At 44.8% G+C, this 19,064-nt stretch overlaps 1 protein-coding gene across 1 annotated transcript; it reads left to right on the top strand.

The window, feature by feature from the left end:
- The first annotated feature begins 4,470 nt into the window (after positions 1 to 4,470).
- CUNH3orf49 (chromosome unknown C3orf49 homolog) lies at positions 4,471 to 17,984 on the top strand. The gene is made up of 5 exons (XM_036432366.2): positions 4,471 to 4,595; positions 9,484 to 9,776; positions 14,289 to 14,410; positions 17,251 to 17,364; positions 17,787 to 17,984. The coding sequence occupies exons 1-5, from the start codon at positions 4,471 to 4,473 to the stop codon at positions 17,982 to 17,984; spliced, it is 852 nt and encodes a 283-aa protein (XP_036288259.2).
- Positions 17,985 to 19,064: the final 1,080 nt, after the last annotated feature.

Raw genomic sequence — 19,064 nt, 5'->3', positions numbered from 1 at the left:
CTATCTCCATGGGAGTCAAATGTTGTTATGGTTACCTAAACAGGATTATGCGGTCTCAGACATGTTCAGTAAAGGATAATGTGGAGAACAAAGGGGGATTGTGTTTTTACCAGACTTGGCTCTGCTCTGGCTTTTGGCTTTTCAGAGGGACAGTGACAAATGGCCAGGGAATGAGGGTGTGGGTCTGACTCCAAGACACATCCCATGAAGGACACATCCCATCTTGAATGGATGCCCTTCTCTCTAGCTCCCTCACCTAACTGTGGTCGACAGTTATACAGACACGAGCAGAGCAAGGCCCGTGGGCCAGGTACAGAAACTCCCCAGGGCAGAAAGCCCCAGACACCCAGCAAGGGACCAAACGGGGAAAACAAGAACCTCACCCCCAGGGTAACCTGTCCTCCCCTAGCGTATCAGTGGTCATGCGGTGTGGACCCTTGACCTTTTCCTCCCTGGAGATTAACATCTCGGCCTCAGTTATATTTCAGCTCCAGGACCAGAAAAGCAGCAAAATCACACAAGTGACGCTGTGGCTACCTCAGGACCAGCTGCATTGACTAATGTCCCCTGCCCTGGCACTGGCCAATCAGTGGAGACCACAACCCTGGAAGAGCACGCCTGGGAAGCTGATGAATATTCTGTTGGGACCTCCCCTGGACCTCCCCTAAGATTCCCACCTGCAGAGAGAGAGAGAGATGCTCTGGATGAAGGGCCCAGTGCACACTGTCCCCCAGGGGAGCACGCCCACATCATTTCCTCCCCTTCTTCCTTCTAAGGGACCCCATGGGACTTGCAATCAGGGGAGCAACGAGCAGCAGCAGCTTGTTCGGGACTAACCTCTTAACCCCTTTGCTCTGACTTCTCAGTGAGCCGAGCAGCCCAGCCTCGGCTCTCCCCTTACTCCTTCTATGTGCCTTCCTTGTTTCTCTGTCCCAAGTGAATTTTTGCTACTTACTTTGCTGCACTTTGTGTCTTGACTGAAATCTTTCCTTCAAGGGGACAAGGTCTTGTGGTCTCACCGGTAACAAAACCACTGCAATCTCACCCTCTGCCACAACCTCCCCTTCCAGTCCAGAATCTCCCTCTCTCACTCACCTGCCTCACACCCACTTCATTTCAGCCTTGATCCTCCTAAGTATTCCCGAATCTGCACACTCCTGCCTCTCCCTACTCCTAACCACCACCATGGGTAGCCTGGGCCAATTGCTATCCAGAGACATTCCAACAACCATACTTTTCCCTCTCTGACGTGTTTTCTAAGCTGCACACCGCTATCTTCTTTAAACGTAAGCGTAGCGTTGCTTTCCCTTGTCACCTGTGTCCCCACACGTTGGTCTCCACATGCCTAGTTCCCACCTCAGACCCTTTGCTCAGGCAGATCTCCATCCCTGGAATACTTCTCCCCGATCTTACTAGGGGTTTCCTCCTTTCAACCTGAAACATCTCAAATGTGGGCCCTTTAAAAGGTCTTTCTCCATCAGTCTGGAGATTCACCCACTTCCACTGCTTCCTACCGCGTTTTTCCAGTTTCCTTCCAGCATCTTTTATCGGTGCCTGGCGTGCTTTATCTGCTTGCTAACATGTTTGGTGTCTGTCTCCTCCGCCAGGATGCAATTCCTGGGCAGGGATTCCACTTGTTTTGTTCAAGGCTGAATCCCCACTGCACAGCATAATGTATGGACTAGCTCTGTGAAAACTCTCACATCCATGAAGAGAGAAAGGCAGGTTGTGGTTTCAAAGCAAGAGAGGGCGGGTGGAGAATGGAGAGGTACAGTACAGAGCTTCAGTTTTGCAACATGAAAAACGTGTAGGAGATGAATGCTCATGGTGGTAGCACAACGTTGTGAATATATCAATGACACTGAACTGTACATTGAAAAGCGATTAAGATGGTAAATTTAAATTCTGTCTATTTTACTTCAATTAAAATCTGCATTGCTCTGAAGGTCAAGATCAAGACCGTGAATTTGTTCTGTGGGATCCAGCAGCTCTGCCCTCCCACGTCCAACTCCTCACCTCCATGGGCTCTCCGCCACAGCCACCCCGACTACCTCCCACCTTCTCTGCAGCATCTGCCTCCTTCCACCAGGCTTGGGAAACTGTGCCTCCTCCTCCTGGGACAGACGGGTCTTCACACAGCCAGCTCTTTCCCCTCGCTCGGCTCTCAGGCCAGTGACTCCTCATCTGAAGGTGACCTTCATTATATTGTCCTTTCCTATTTTCTCCATGGCACCAGCCGAAGCTAGTCTATTTCCTCATGTGTTGTCAGCCCCCCCACCCCCCCAGCATTTTAAGTTATGTTGGTTAGGGATACTGTGTGCTGTTCACTGTGCTTTCCCAGGTGTCAAGAGGAACATCAGCAGCCACTAGGCGTTCAGACAGTTGCCAGGTAAAAATGAATAAAACATTCCCTGAAGGTAGCAACTACTATTCCCATTTCACAGATAGGAAAATGGAGGCCCAGAGAAGGTTTGTCACCTGCCCAAGATCCCATGGCTTATAGGGGCAGAGCTAGAATTTAAAAGCAGGTTTGGCTCCAATCCATGACCTTGGTGCCCAGCCTTCTCTCTGCTCTTTTCCCTGTCCCACTCCTGCGAGCTTCACCATCTGCGCCAGACTCCTTGAAAAACCCGTGCATCTTGTCACAGAAGCCAAAGCAGCAAATGCTTTAACCTGTTGCACACACACATGTACACACACAGGTTTGCACCCTCATAGACATGTGCAGACCTACACATACTCAAATCAAAGTCAGCTCTTGTTTCCTAATATAAAATTAACCTCATTCATCCAGATTGTTGACAAAATACAACAGAACGAATACAGCTATCCCAATAACCGAGTGACAATAATTGGGCCATGGTTAAAGAAAACGCTTATTCATTTATTTGTTCATTCACGTGCCTATTATTTATTGTGCTCTGGGGATTCCAGTGGATGAGGGAAAACAGGCCAGGTGGAACCACACACCCATGTGGCTAAAGCAGGTGCTGTATCTCAGTGCTTCTGAAAGGGCCACCTGCACCCACTCTCCCATGAGCGCCTTTCTATCCCTGCTTTACAGATGAGATAGCAGGCACAGCCCTACCCACTTTGGCTCAGTGGACAGAGCGTCAGCCTGAGGACTAAAGAGTCCCGAGTTTGATTCCAGTCAAGGGCACATGCCTGGGTTGCAGGCTGGAACCCCAGTGTGGGGCACACAGGAGGCAGTTGATCAATATTCTCTCTCATCATTGATGTTTCTATCTCTCTCTTTTCCTCTCTGAAATCAATTTAAATATATATATATATATATATATATATATATATATATATATATATATATATGAAAGAATGTAGCACAGGTTGAACTGATGAAGGCCACACAGCTGAGCTGCAGCAAGAACCCAGCTGTCGCTCCCAAACCCACTCGCTTAACTCCTCAGTGTGATATATTTCATACTTGTCCATTTTCCGTTCCTCCCCCCAGGATGGAATAGGAAGAGCCTTGCTTGCTACTCAGAGTGTGGCTTGAGAGTCAGCATCATCAGCATCACCTGGAGGCTTGTTAGAAATGCAAATTCTTGGATTTCACTCAGACCTTTTGTATTGAAACCTGCTTTTCAATAAGACCTCGGGTCATTCGTGTGCACAGGGAAGTTTGAAAAACATGCTCCAGACCACTGGTGAGGTCAAACACAGAAAGAAGAGTCAATTTTGTATCTCCCAACAATTTTCTAGAGTTTTCCTTCTTAACATCCTTATTTTTGGACTGAAAAAAACTAGAGCGCACCAAGAGTGATGTAATAAACCCTAGTGTCTGCTGCCACCTTGTGGTGAGAAGTTTAACCCAGCCAGAATTGGCTCTTTTCCATTAAATAAAGGCGGAAATGTTGGAAGGGATGGGGGGGGGACGACCAAGTACTCAAACTTTTTCAGCCTGATCAGTGCTTTGAGACACCACTAGAAATTCCAAGATATAATAAAATAGGCCTTGGGATGTGCTGGGAGAAGGCCAGATAACAACCTGCCTTTTCACGTGTGTATCAGCAACTCTCGTTGAGAGATTTAACAAATATCTCTGGATCCTTGGCATTGCTCCTCCAGCTTCTTTCCTCTCTGGAATTCAGCACGCACAGCTGGAATGTGATAGTCATCCCCAGCCCAAACTGCAGGCTGTGGTGAGAGAATCAGTCAGCACTGGCCCGGCCCAGGAAGTTGCAACACATTCCACAAAGTGAAAGGGAATGTCCCGCCGCTGTGCCAGATGCATCACTGGGGCCTGGGTGAAATGATGACCAACGCGAGTCCCGAGTCCCAAGGAGTGATGTCTCTAACATCTGGAAGGGAATGAAAAAACACATTTCAAGGATCTGCATATTTTACCCCAAGCAGCCCAGAAGTTAAAACTCTCCGTCCCCGAATCATTTTGTTTTGATGTTTTTGAGCCCAAGCAATCTCAGACAGCGTCTGCAGGCGAGGCTGACGGCAATGGACCGCCCTCAACTCCACCGGCCGGAGCCCGAGAAGCTCAGTTATGGAAGCGTTGGCCAGTACCGAAGGCTTCAGCAACCCCGGGGGAAAAACAGCTTGTTCAAGAGGAAGGGGATTGAAAGGTAGGACGCTGGGGCTCACTTTCTATTTCACTGAGTGGGATCCTTCGGGGTTTGCATTACACAGTATTCACTGTGGTGTTTTGGCCTTGCCTTTGGAAATGGAGGCTCGGTGCGGGCTCGGAGGAGAGGGCAGAGAGGCCTCTGCATCTACACACTGATCAAGAAGCCTCATTTCGTGAACAGAGTTTTCACTGTGGTGGAGGAAAGAATGTGAGTTTTAATGTGGCCTATGGCATCCAAGGGAGCACTGGGTGGTACTTTTGAAGCACAGTAACCTCCATCTTGGGTAAAAACTGCTGTTTAAAATTTAACCCTGCTATTCTGGCTTCTGTAAACATTTGCTTGCTTAAATAATAGGGGAAAATAAGACTACCCCCATTACAGAGAGGTCATAAACTATGCCCCAGTGCTGGCGCCAGGCCCGGCATTGAGATACCGTCTCACGGCCTGTCCCAGCACACGACTTTTTCTCAGAAGGTCCGGAAGTCTCCTTCCAAATTTGGAAAACAAAGAGCTGGAAAACATATAAATTTGAGAGACTTCCATCATATTGGGCCCCAGAATTTAAAAAGCAAATTTTCCTCTGGGCCCACTAGCGATAGTGAAATAAACAGGACTCCAAGTAAATTTGGCTTAGGCATCCTCTGATTTACAATATAACACTTTCAGCCTCGGGATTTTATTTTATTTTATTTTTTATATCCCGGTATTCTATTGATTTTTTTTACAGAGAGGATGAGAGAGGGATAGAGTTAGAAACATCGATGAGAGAGAAACATAGACCAGCTGCCTCCTGCACCACCACCCCTCCCCTTCTGGGGATGTGCCCGCAACCAAGGTACATGCCTTGGACCGAAATCGAACCCTGGACCTTTCGGTCTGCAGACCGACACTGTATCCACTGAGCCAAACCGGTTTCGGCCAGCCTCGAGATTTTAAACATCACACATCCCATGCAGATAGCATTATTGTGAACACTTAGTAGAGCATCCCTCAGGATCAGTCCATGGTCAATGACTGTTCCTTCTCCAAGCAATTCTGCTGCTGACATGGGTACTGATTATACCTCATTTATGTGCATGCTCTTTAATGTGACCTAAAAATTAACTCCCACCTCATCTTTCTTGCCAATGGCGAAACCATAAACACAGGCATGAACTATTCCAAACACAATACATTTTAATTTGGAAAGTCAGTTAGATGATTTATTTCCCATTTCTTTTGGCTTCTTTCTTACCAGTCCTTAGCAGTAACTCTGACATGCAGAAATTAGGCCAAAATCATCCAAGACTAAACTTTTGAACTTTCATGGACAAAATAAAATGTTGCAGAGATTTCCACTTTGAAGAAGAAATAGCGGTCGAAGCAATACAACCGAACACGTTTACTACTAACCAAGAAACTTTAAACCTTAAGGAGGGCAGTATTCTTTTTCTAACAGAAATTTCAGCAGTTCTACTCCTAGGCACTGAAGCAAAATCGCCTTTGTTATATGTTGTGGATTGGGAGCAGGGGTAGGGAGTGGTGGGTGTGGGAGACACATGGGCTTTTGCCTGAGAGGCTTTCAATGTTCCTGGACCTCCTAAAACGTATTTTCACTGTTTTGTGTTGTGCATGTGTGTATTTGTGGTAGCTGAAAAAGATGGCTGTACTAAAAGATTCTCAGAGAGATTAATTGGGAGATTAATCCTAGCCCATATATGACGTTTGGGTGAGTTAAAACATGACACTCCCTCCTCAGGGCACTGTACTGTCATCTGCTAGAAAGTTGACAGAGTAACTATACACAACTAACTATAATGACTAAATGTGAACAGCACCCCCTAGAGGTTATTGAACTCCTTTAACCCAGGAGGTCTCCTTGCCTTTTACATTTTCCCACACAGATCTAATCCACTTGGTACTAAAAGCTATTGATTATTGAATGTTTTATTAGATTCTAAGCACATATGTTACTTCCTTTTATTCGCACATTTCTGAGAATAGTATAGCAATTTGAAAATAAGAAAACTGAAGCTTATAGAGTTAAGTAACATGCCCAAGATCACACAGCTAGGAAGTGTGGTTCTGGGTTGAAGAAAACCCTTTAACTCTGGTTCCTGGACTCTGACTGGCATGCTGCCCAAGTATGACAGAGAAACTGACTAATTTAGGTCCAGTTCTGAGCAGGGTTCTCTGGAGTGTGGTGTGTGTGCTGCTGATGGGACGTGAGACATTTCAGGTAGTATTTGAAGGACATTTTAATGGTTACGAATTTATTTACATCCACATTAGAAATATATAGTGCATGTATTATCTTATAAATAAAAGCCTAATATGCAAATTGTCCCCTTGACCAGGAATTCAACCGGGAGTTCGACCAAGGAATGGGGCCAGCAGGCCAATTGCCCATAGTCCCTCCCCCAGGCCAGCTCCGCCCTACCCAGTGGCAGTGACAGTTAGCCAGGGGAAAGGAGTCCCTGGCCAGCAGCTGGTAGCCACTAGGGACCCTATCCATGCGTGCATTTCATGTACTAGGCCTCTAGTATCTCTATATACATAAAAGCCTAAGTGACCAAATGACCAAATGACCAGTCGATGGGTTGCTATGATGTGCACTGACCACCAGGGGACAGATGCTCAATGCAGGAGCTGCCCCCTGCTGGTCAGTGCACTCCCACAGTGGAAGCGCTGCTCAGCTGACTGACGGGCACCAGACGCCAGGCTCACAGCTGGCGGGCTCATGGCTGGTGAGAACTGCTGCAGCAGCATTAGCCTCTCCCACCACCGAGGCAGCGCTACCGACTGGCAGCGGCAGCAGGCCAGTGGGGCCAGCGCTTGCCACTTCAGGCACTACCACATCCCTCAGGAGATGTCGGACTGCTGGTTTCGGCCCAATCCTCGCAGGCCAGGCCAGAAACAGGCAGTACGACATCTGCCGAGGGGTCCTGGATTGCGAGAAGGCGCAGGCCAGGCTGAGGGACCCCACGAATCCGTGCACCAGCCCTCTAGTATAACATAACAAAAAACCTGGGATTTCACCCAAAGAAATGAAGTTTTATATTCACACCAAAACCTATACACAATGTTTTTAGCATCTTTATTGATCATAGCCCCAAATTGGAAACAACCCAAATATCTTCCAGTGAATGAATAGTTGACAAAGTAACTAGTCATGGTATAGTCACATCATGGAATCTTACTCAGCAATAACAACTTGCCGAAACCAGTTTGGCTCAATGGATAGAGCGTCGGCTTGGGGACTGAAAGGTCCCGGGTTCGATTCCGGTCAAGGGCATGTACCTTGGTTGCGGGCATATCCCCAGTAGGGGGTGTGCAAGAGGCAGCTGATCGATGACTCTCTCTCATCAATGTTTCTAACTCTCTATCTCTCTCCCTTCCTCTCTGTACAAAATCAATAAAATATATTTTTAAAAAAAGAACAACTTATTGATATACACAACAATGTGAATAAATCTCTATAGAAATATGCTGACTGACAAAAATAAATCCCAAAAGGTTTTATACTGTATGAATTGATTTGTATAACATTCTCCGAAAAACATTTTAAAAGAGTATATGCATGAAGGCCAGCTTAGTGGTTGCCAGAGGCCAAGGAAAATGTGAGGTGAGTGGGAAGTGGGAGTGGTTATAAAACATGGGGATCCTGGCTGTGATAGACACGCTCTCTATCTTGAAAGAATCAATGTCAACATGCTGGTCGTGATAATGCATCATAGTTTTGAAAGCTGGGTAAAGAGCACAAGAGAATTTCTTTTTTTAAAATAGGTTTAAAATATTATTTCTTATAACTGCATATTCAACTAGAATTATCTAAAATTAAAAAGCTTAATTTTTAAAGTCCATGAGATTTTATGAATAGTATTGCTTTGGATGAGGTTGACAAAAAAACCATTAACTGAGGAAGAATATTAGGCAAATGCTGGTGTCCAGGAGGGTGGTATTCTCTCTAGCACAGAGGATAACAACGCAGATGTTGGGACCAGTGCCTGAGCAGAAGTCATCTCATCTTCCCAAGCTTTAATTTCATTTGTAAAAGATAGGTGGCCATGTGAGGGTTAAATTAGGTAATACACAGGGGAAAAGTAGAATGTTTAGCACATAGAAAGCTATTAAGAAATTGTATCTACTTTTATTTCTAAAACTAGAGGCCCGATGCACGAAATTCACGCAAGACTAGGCCTTCTTTCCCCCTGCTGCTGGCACCGGCTTCCCTCCGGCACCCAGGACCTGGGCTTCCCTCACAGCCCTGGTTTCTTCAGGAAAGACATCTAGTCTAATTAGCATATTATGCTTTTATTATTATAGATATGTCCACATGATGAAGATGGTGTATGACTAGTTGGAAGTTTGGAACTATGTGTTCAGATTCTTCTTTCTAAATGAATGTTCTATGTAAATGCAGCATTTGTGGAACTTTGAGACTATATTCTTTATTGATTGGCGGACTCTCATCTCTCACCACTGTAGCCATAGAACTACCATATCCAGCAAAACCTGTCTCACACCATCACTGAAATAAGACTGCCAATTGGCCAATATGAGGTAATACATTCTAACAGTCACACACCAGGATTAAAATCTGCATTTGTGCCTAGTTAATTATATTACCCACTTTCTGAATCTGTTTACTCATGAGTAAAAAAAAAAAATAAAAAAAAAAAATCATATAACCTGCCTGCCATGAGGATTCAGTGAGGTCGTGGCCAGAACGCACTACCACAGTTTGGTGACAAGACACCAAGCAGTTGCTTTGGCTCATTTTTCTGTGATTTGATTCTTGGAATTGTGTCGTTTGTTCACATTTGCCACTTGGATTTTAATAATTTCAATGGCCTGCGTTTAACTTTCCAATTCCCTTAATACAAATTATTTTCATTTTGATTAGATGGCATAGAGTTGTGTCTCCCAACTTGGTAAAACAAAGCCTATTGGTCCCCAAAGAGGAATCATCGAGTGGCAGCGACATGGAATTTCATGGAAGCCAGCGAAGTCAGAGGAAAAGTGTGAGGAGGAAAGTGAAGTCCTTCGTCCGGAGGATGCTGCCATCCCGGCGCAGACACAAGCCAGTCGGTGTGGGCACCATCAGCCCTCGGGACGCCCTCCTTCCTGAAGGGGCCCAGGAGCGCCCGCCGCCCAGGCTGCCCTCCACACCGAGGACGAGGAAGCGCTCACAGAATGGTAATCGGGGCTCTGCCTGGTTAGGGGCTCTGCCAAGAGGAGTGATGAAACGGGGGTGGCATGCCCCGGGAGCTTGTCTGGAATGCAGACTCCCAGGCCCTACCCCGTTCTACTGAGTCAGTATCTGCTTTTTAGAAAGATCCCCAAGTAACTCTAGGAGGAACATACATTTTTTAAAAACTCTGAATTAGATTGCCTTTCAGGTACCTCCCGTCCAACTGATCAGTGAGTCAGTTGATAGCCCCTTTTTGTTTCAATATATATGCACACATAGATGAGTATATGCACACATAGGCACATAGAAGAGTATATGCATATACACATACACATATATTAGGAAATCAAACTAAAGTGGGATTTGGGGTTTTGTTTCTGGAGAAAGTAGTGATTCAGTCTTTCAAACGGCTAATTCCAACAGTAGAGAGTGTGGTGAGAATTCTGTGAATAAAAGGTATGATTGGTAAGTGAAAAAGGACAGTTTTTTATGTTATTGTGTCTACCCCCCATGTACTTTATGTAAGAATTGGCATTTGGAGGAAAAGGATGTCTTTTTTTGCAAGGTAGTAATGCTGTTTTAGGGGGTCCTATGATTGATAGCTAACAATACCACTAATATTTGCATTCTCCTTTGTAGATCTTAAAAATGAATAAACCTTATTTTTCCGAGGAGTTTTAGATTTACTGGAAAAAATTAGCAGAAAATATAAAGAGTTCCATATCCCCTCTTCTCCCCTCATGCCATCCTCATAATGGATGAGCCAGTATTGATATATTATTAAACCAAACTAATGTCTGTAGTTTGCATTAGGGTTCACTCTATGCCCTGCCCAGCTCCATGGATTTGAAACCCCAGCATGTTGTGTCTTGGATCCACCATTACAGCCCCGTCCAGAAGAGCTCCAGTGCCCTCAGACCCCTGAGCTTTCCAGGGTCCCTCTTAGCCCAGCACCAGGAAACATGCAGGCCTCAGGTACATGTAGGGAACCCACGCATACGTTCCCATTTCACACTGAGAAAAGGCTGAGAAGCTGCTGGGTACTTTGTTCTAGGAAGAAAACAACTGATGGCTTCTAGTTGACTGACTGGCCTTTCAAAACAACATTCTGGAAAAAGCAGTCAGTGACCCAAGCATCCAGGCATCTTGCAGTCACCTGGTACGGACCAACCTGTCTGTTTCTGTTGAAAATAATAAAGAGGGCGGCTCTACAGAGATGGAGCTGCAGGCGGAGAGTCCTGCAGGAAACAGAGCCCCGGGTCCCTTCTCCTCCTCGGTGTGCATCAGCTCGTTTTTGTCTGAGTTGGAATAGCAGGTCTCTACATCAAGAGTTCTCCAGCATACATGCTCCTCCTTCAGGCTGCAGCTCAAGTATTAACCACCTGGTCTCAGTTGTGGCCCAAACAACATTGCTCTTCCCTGCCCGACCCTCATAACAGTTTTCAACAAATATCTGCCACATATGTATTACATGTCAGCCACACGTTAGGGATAGAGGAGCAGACAGAACAGACATGACCCCTGCCTCCACAGGGTTACAGTGTAGAGGGACATTCCAACATGATACAATGACATCTGCTGCAGAGTTGAGTAGAGGGCGCCATGAAAATACTTCGTGCCTCAGGTAGGGGAAAAGCTCCAGGCAGGCCTCCTGGTGGAGGAAGGGACAGTCAGCCACCTGAAGGCCACTGGAGTCATACTGGGAGAGAGTGGGGAGAAGGGTGTCCCACCCAATGTCAAGAGAGCACAGGGCATAATTAAGAAACAAGAGCAACCCAGCCAGGATGGAGGTGGTGAGGGTGTTATAAACCTAGTTAAAAAATTTTTATACCCAAGGGTGATCAAGCTGGGGATTTACATAATCTGATTTGCATTTTTTAAAGATAGCTCAGGCTGTGGAGTGGAGCCTAGGTTGGAGAAGGGCAGGAGCCAATCAGAAGGAGCAGAAAGCAGGCTTTTACACTCAGGAAGGGACTGCAGTGGCCTGGCTGGTCCCGGAAATGGGGAGGGAAGAAGAGCTGGGCAGTGGACGGTGAGGGAGAGGGACGCTTTTCTGGTTGAGCACCTACTTTGAAAGTGGAGTCCCCCTTCCCTGAGATTAGGAGCCATGGCTCCCAGAGAGGTCCTTGTCTGCAGCCCTCGGTGGGAAGAGATGACTTTAGGTGCAGCACACAGTAAAAATGCTGAAACAGAAAATTGCAAACACCCGTTGATCCCTTTAACTACACCAAGGAAAAGTCTCATTTCCTTCCTTTTTCTCTTTAACGAAAAGTAGAGTAACCTCAAGCTTAGTGCCTTCTGCAGCCAATAATATGGTTTTGTTTTACCATATTAATGTTAATGACTAATTATGGTACTAGTTTTTCATTTATGATAGTGTTTTAAAGTTCCCTTTATAAATACACTAGAGGCCTGGTGAATGAAATTCGTGCATGGGTGGCGGGGTTGTGTGTCCTTCAGCCCAACCTTCACCCTCTCCAATCTTGGACATCCCTCTCACAATCTAGGACTGCTGGCTCCCAATTGCTCACCGGCCTGCCTTCCTGGTTGCCCCTAACCACTTCAGCCTACCAGCCTGATCATTCCTTAACCACTCACCTGCCAGCCTGATTGATGCCTAACTGCTTCCCTGCATGCCTGGTCACCCCTAACTGCCCTCCCCTGCAGGCTTTTTAATTTTTAAAAAATATTTTATTGATTTTTTTACAGAGAGCAAGTAAGAGGGATAGAGAGTTAGAAACATCGGTGAGAGAGAAACATCGATCAGCTGCCTCCTACACAACCCCTACCGGGGATGTACCTGCAACCAAGGAACATGCCCTTGACTGGAATCAAACCTGGGACCCTTCAGTCTGCAGGCTGATGCTCTATCCACTGAGCCAAACTGGTTTCGGCTCCCCTGCAGGCTTGATCGCCCCCAACTGCCCTCCCTTGCAGTCCTGGTCCCCACAACTGTTTTCCTCTACTGACCTGGTCACTCCTAACTTCCCTCCCCTGACAGCCTCATCGCCCCTAACTGCTCTCACCTGCTGGTCTGGTTCCCCCAAACTGCCCTCCCCTGCAGTCCTGGTCCCCCCCAACTACCCTCCCCTGCAGGCCTGGTCCCCCCCAACTGCTCTTCCCTGCAGGACCGGTTGCCCCCTATTTTCCTCCTCTGTTAGCTTGGTCACTCCTCACTGCCCTCCCCTACTGGCCATCTTGTGGTGGCCATCTTGTGTCCACATGGAGGCAGAATCTTTGACCACATAGGGCAGCGTTTTTCAACCGCTGTTCCGCGGCACACTAGTGTGCCGCGAGATGTTGCCTGGTGTGCCGTAGGTGCAGACAAGACAAGAATTTTATAATTTTTCACTATTTTGTTTACTTAATATTTCATAATAAAGTAATTATAAAATACTTTCTTTGTGTTTATTTGATTCCTGTTCAAGAGAATTACTTTATATATAGTCAATATAGGCACAGAGTTAAATTTTTTTTAACATTTTCTAATGGTGGTGTGCCTCGTGATTTTTTTCATGAAACAAGTGTGCCTTTGCCCAAAAAAGGTTGAAAAACACTGACATAGGGGCAGCCATCTTGTGTGTTGGAGTGATGGTCAATCTGCATATTACTCTTTTATTAGATAGGATAGAGGCCTGGTGCATGGGTGGGAGCCAGCTGGTTTGCCCTGAAGGGTGTCCCGGATCAGGATAGGGGTTCCCTTGGGGCATGGGGCAGCCTGGGTGTTGGGCCTGTGGTGGTTTGCAGGCCAGCCATGTTCCCTAGTGACCCAAGCGTAGGCCAGGGCTGGCTGGAAGCAGGTATCTGGGATTTGTTTATCTTCTGTAATTGAAACTTTGTAGTCTTGAGAGGAGGCTAGGGCAGACCAGGGCAGACAGGAAACTTGGCTTCCTCCATTGCTCGGGTCAACCCAAGGCTCTTGCTCACTCCAGCTCTGTGGCTGCCACCATCTTAGTTGGGTTAATTTGTATACTCGCTCTGATTGGATGTGGGTATAGCGAAGTGATTGTTATTTTGCATGTTTCTCTTTTATCAGATAGGATTTATTGTGTTAAGAATGGGATTGCTATAAAGAAAACATTAAAGGGTTCACACAGCTCCTGAATTATGGGTAAACTACTAGGATAGTATGTGGCTGTCTGAGCCTTGAGCCACATTGTTGAAGAAAAAACTTAAAACTTTGCTTCAACTGATAACAACTATTCAAGGGATGGTCCTACACATCAAAGGTTACTTTTCTAATTTCACAAAATTAAAGGGAAAAACAACAGGTAGCAAACTGGTCTCAAAGACAGAGAGGTGACCAGCCACCTTGTCAAGACTGGTTGGTGACCATTGAGATCCCAGCCCAAGCAAAGGCCTGTGTGTGCAAGAGAAGGTGTGAGACAGAAAAGCAAATCCAGGCGGAATTAACTCCAAGAAAAAGCTTCCGCATCAGCACGGGATGCTGTCTTTTCTAAAGAAAGACTGTGTTTACAACTGTGGTCATTACAGCTTCTTTCCCCCTTCACTCTAAGCCGCTCTGCAACTGGACGTGGTAGAAGCAGAGACGGAGGCGATAACCCGAGGAAGCACACTGCTCCGGGCCAGTACCACCAGGCGGCTGTCTGTGACAGCCCTCCCTGCAGGGCGGCACAAGGTAATTCTCAGAAGCACACTCCCCTGAGGTCAGTACTGTCAGTGTCTAGGATGTTGGAAATGCCAGGTTCTCTCCCACCGTAAGTCCCTCACAAGAAAGCCAACCGATCTGCTTGTGTATCGATTTTAGGAATTTAGGCCCCGAACACCAGCTAATTGGATCTTATTCCTCCATTTCTCTGCTAAAACTGTTCAGCTTCTATTACAATCTGGGCAACAATAGAGCGTAGAGTGTTACATCGGCGCTTTAACTGTTCAGATATCACTGTAGTGTGCTGGCATCTGGCGTGTCATGCATGCTGCATGGAAAGCAATCCACGAAACAGGCACTGCCCTGCAGTTATTCTTTGAGGATGCGTCCAAGGCAGTAGATGTCAGCCGTATGTGGCTTCCAAGATCTGAAATGTGGCTAGTGCAACTGAGAAACTAAATTTTTAATTTGATTCAATTTCACTTGTAATTAAAATGCAAATAGCCACATTTATAGGAAGTGCAGACAGTGCAACCCTAGATCATCCAGGACTCCCCAGTCGAAAGCTTGCATTTATCTGTAGGTATGGAAATTTGAGGCTAAATTGCTCAGATTATTTTTTAAAATAGCACAAGCAGTTATTAGTTTAAATATAACATTTACGTAAGTCTATGTTCCAGGCCCTAAGTGCTTTAAAAATATCAGCTTCTCAGGTAATTCGTACAACAGCCCTATAAGGTATGGCAGTGTTCTCCTTATTTAGAGATGGCACAGAGATTAATAAGTCAGGCTTCAAACTCAAGAAAACCATGCTTAGTACTAATTGTATCATCCAATATGGTAGCCAATACTTACATGTGAATATTATTAAGTTAATAAAATTTAAATTAAATCAAAAGTTCATTTCTTTGATTGCACTAGCTACGTTTCAAGTATCCAACAACCACATGTTCTAGTGGCGGTTGTATAGGACAGCACAGATAAAGACCACTTCCTGTCCACAGAAAGTTTTATTACATAGCACTGCTCTAAGCCACCACTAGAGTGCAGTATTAGTTTAGAATCTTGCCTCTTATGTGTGCAAGGTTCATATTTATTTTATTCCTATATGTGCTTGTTAATTCCTAGATCTAGGGCCACAGAGGTGACCCCATGGACACGGTCATGTTTTGTGGGACTTATAGTTTAACAGAAGAGACATTAAACCGTGGCACTGCAGACTAGTGGGGAAAGGATAATCATTTGAACAGATGGTGCTGGGATGAGCAGATATTGAAAGGGGGGGGGGGGTGAAATTTGATCCCTTTCCCACAACATATAAAAAGTTTAGTTCCTGTAGGGTGACATATATGGAAAAGGTAAAAACTTTAAACTTTGTAAGGACTCTAAGAATGCTTCATGGTTTCAGTATAGAGAAAGACTTTTTAGAACACATCCCTGACCATAAAAGAAAGAGGGAGCCCTGGCCAATGTGGCTCAGTTGGTTAAGGGTCATCAGCCCATGCAACAAGAGGTCACTAGCTTGATTCCTGGTTAGGGCACATGACTGGGCTGTGGGCTCGATCCCCAGTAGGGGGCGTGCAGGAGATAGCTGATTCATTTTTAAAAAGGTTTAGGTGGATATATTTGGCTATATGAAAATTAAGAATTACCTTTCATCAAAAAACATTAAATCAAATGTTCTCTACTGGCTGTAGAACAGTTTTGTTTAGCCTTCAGGATGTTCCCCAAAACACATTTAAATTAATTGCCCACATTTAAAAATTAGAATAATTCCAATAAGAATCTGGATTTTCAGCTTTCCTTAGAAAACTAGATGGATTTGGAAACACTAACCCTCTCCCCCCCACTCCCATTTCCTCAGGGCAATAGCAGCAGCCCTGCAGAGGCTGCCCTTTGCTTGAGGCATATTCTCTCCAGTTCACACCAGCCCCAACTGGTTCTTTTACAAAAACTGCCTGGCCCTTCCCGCATTTGACTTTATATTAGTGGTATCCAACCATCAGAAATAACTTAGTAATTATTAAGGGTGGTATAATAGGTGCTTAGTGGGAAAAAGTACTGAAGTTTATCTGAGAGAGAGAGAGAGACAGGGCGGGGATGTTCTGCAAGTCATGACATGTGAGCCTGGGCAGGCTGGCCGGGCAGAGTGGGGCATTCAGCACACTCATTTGTAAACCTCCTTGCAGGCAAAGGCTAGGACCCAGATGTGGTCTCAGAGCCTCCTTTATGCAGGTCTCACAATAGTCCTAATGCTACTTATTAAGAGAAGAAGAAAGTGAACCCAATTAGACCAAAGAGGGCATATTAGCCAGGAGCCATGACCTAGAAATGATTCCTAATAGCCACACATTAGAGCAGGTACGTGTAACCAGCACACCAGGGGCAAGAGGAAAAGTACCGGGCATGTGGTGAAAAGAACCCAGGGCTTTCTTTTGATGTTTGCAGACATGTCTGCCATGAAAATAAGGAGCACTACAGAAAAAAAAGACCAAATTAACAACTGGATCCAGTGATAATGAGCTTTCCGGGAACTGGTCCACAAAGCTCCACCTCGCTGTGCTCAGCGGCCGCACAGGCAATTTCTCCTTCTGCTACGAATGGCCTGCTTTCTTCCTGACGGTGTATATTCTTTCAGAACTGGGCAATCTCATTCTCCGCACCCTACAGGTCTCTTCAAAGAGAGCTCTGGGCACAAAGGAGATACATGGGGCGTGGAGAAAAATACGAATATGGTTACCACCTCATTTGTTATGTGGTATATGTTCAGCGTGTAAGAGAATATCAAGGGTGAGCATTCTTACCTAAGCACCATCACAAAAATAATGGTGTTTTTTTTTTAATCTCATGTTTTTGCATTTTTATGATAGGTCCCATACACCTCAAAAAAGAGACCACACTTCCCTGCACTTAAAAAGAAGAAACACGGCATGAAAAATAACCTCCAAAGACAAGATTTGACAGTAGGAAAGCTTCAAATGCAGGTAGGGGACAAGGGCTTTCACTTCTGTTTCAGAAGCATAGAAGGCCAGGTTTCCCTGGACGGACAGCCCCACTAGACAGCACGGCTGTGGGGTGAAATCGATGATTGCCATTAAGAAATAATGTTGGTAGGGGGCATTTTGAAAGTGCAAAAGGATTGCTGAAGGCACCTTGGATGGTATTGTGTGCCTAACAAACACTAAGTGAATTCAATTAAAATAAAGGCATGCGCATAGGCTTCTTCTAAGAATGAGATCATCTTTATCACTGGGTGGTAAATGTGTTTTCAAGCTGTTTGCTACGACTTGAATTAGAATAATACTTGGGACGTGCAAAATGTCCACCAATTCCTGAACTAATCTTCAGGAAAAAAGCCATCCCTCAGGTTTGACCAGGTTGTCTTCTTTGTACCTATCTGTCACAGGTGGATGACCTCATAGGAACAGTGACTGACAAGTCCCTGAAGTTACTGGCCCAAAGGCATGCCGAGCTTCAGCAGTGCGAGTTTCTAGGGGACGAAATTCTTCAGTGTTCTAAGCAGTTCCAGAGGGTTTCCAAGAGAACCATGAGGAAGTATAAACTAAAAAATGTGTGTTTCCCATGTACGTGCTGTTGCTTCTGATTTTGTTCTGGACTGCATAAAAGTACACTCATAGGGATTCTTACCTTTTGTACATAATCCTGAAAAAATTCTAGTGAATGAATCAGTGGGGAGGAGGCATTTTTAATAATAATCTGCCCCATAGTCCTTAAAAAATTATTTTTTCAAAAATTAATTTTTAATTCTAAGGTACCATAAGCAGATTTTTGCTTCGCAATTCTTACAAATAATGGAAAATAGAAATATTTATTAAGGCATAACAATTCTGCAAAAAAAGTTCTCTCATGATTGACTTTAAAATATAATACAACAGAGTAAGTATTTAAAGGTATTGTGACACTTTTTGCCTGCCTGGTGTATCTCAGTGGTTGAACATCTACCTATGAACCAGGAGACCGTGGTTTGATTCCTGGTCAGGGCAATGCCCAGGATTGTGGGCTCAATCCCCAGTGTGGGGCATGCAAGAGGCAGCCTATCAATGATTCTCTCTCATCATTGAGGTTTCTCTCTTCCTCTCTGAAATAAAAAAATATATTTTAAGAAAAGTATTATGACACTTTTAATATAGCCACAACTGAGCTAATTTCAAATTTTCATGTTTTTAAAAATAAGAATTCTTAAAACTATAAAAATGTAACACTATTAAGGTATGATTCATGTACAGTGTCATGTTTCTGAACTAAAATAAATGAATAAAGATGAAACCTAGCAAGTATTGAAAATGTAATTTAATACTTAAGAAAATTACAGGTGATTCAGCCTTAGCTTAACTTTTAAAAAGGTCATGAATTCCTTTACACAAGACCATATTCATAGACTATTATCTCAACCTACTCTTCATTAACTTTTCTCCACTGATAATGATTCCCAAGTAACAAAACAGTTGAGAGGAAACATGAACAAAACATTTAACAACCAAGTAGTAAGGAGAGAGATCTAGAAAATAACACAAATGGATTTACTTTGCCTTTTACACCAGTGATTCTTAGCATCATGGAATCTGTCCCACAATGACCATATACCATAAACAATTTGCACATATTTCGCAAGTTCACAGCCCTTCTGAAGCCTGTCCAAATACTCCACTTCAAAAGTGGTAAC

Source organism: Pipistrellus kuhlii, unplaced genomic scaffold (genome assembly GCF_014108245.1).
Source record: "Pipistrellus kuhlii isolate mPipKuh1 unplaced genomic scaffold, mPipKuh1.p scaffold_m20_p_11, whole genome shotgun sequence".
NCBI lineage: Eukaryota > Metazoa > Chordata > Mammalia > Chiroptera > Vespertilionidae > Pipistrellus > Pipistrellus kuhlii.
Note: the sequence above shows the minus strand (reverse complement) of the source record. Positions and strands in the feature narration are given on the sequence as shown.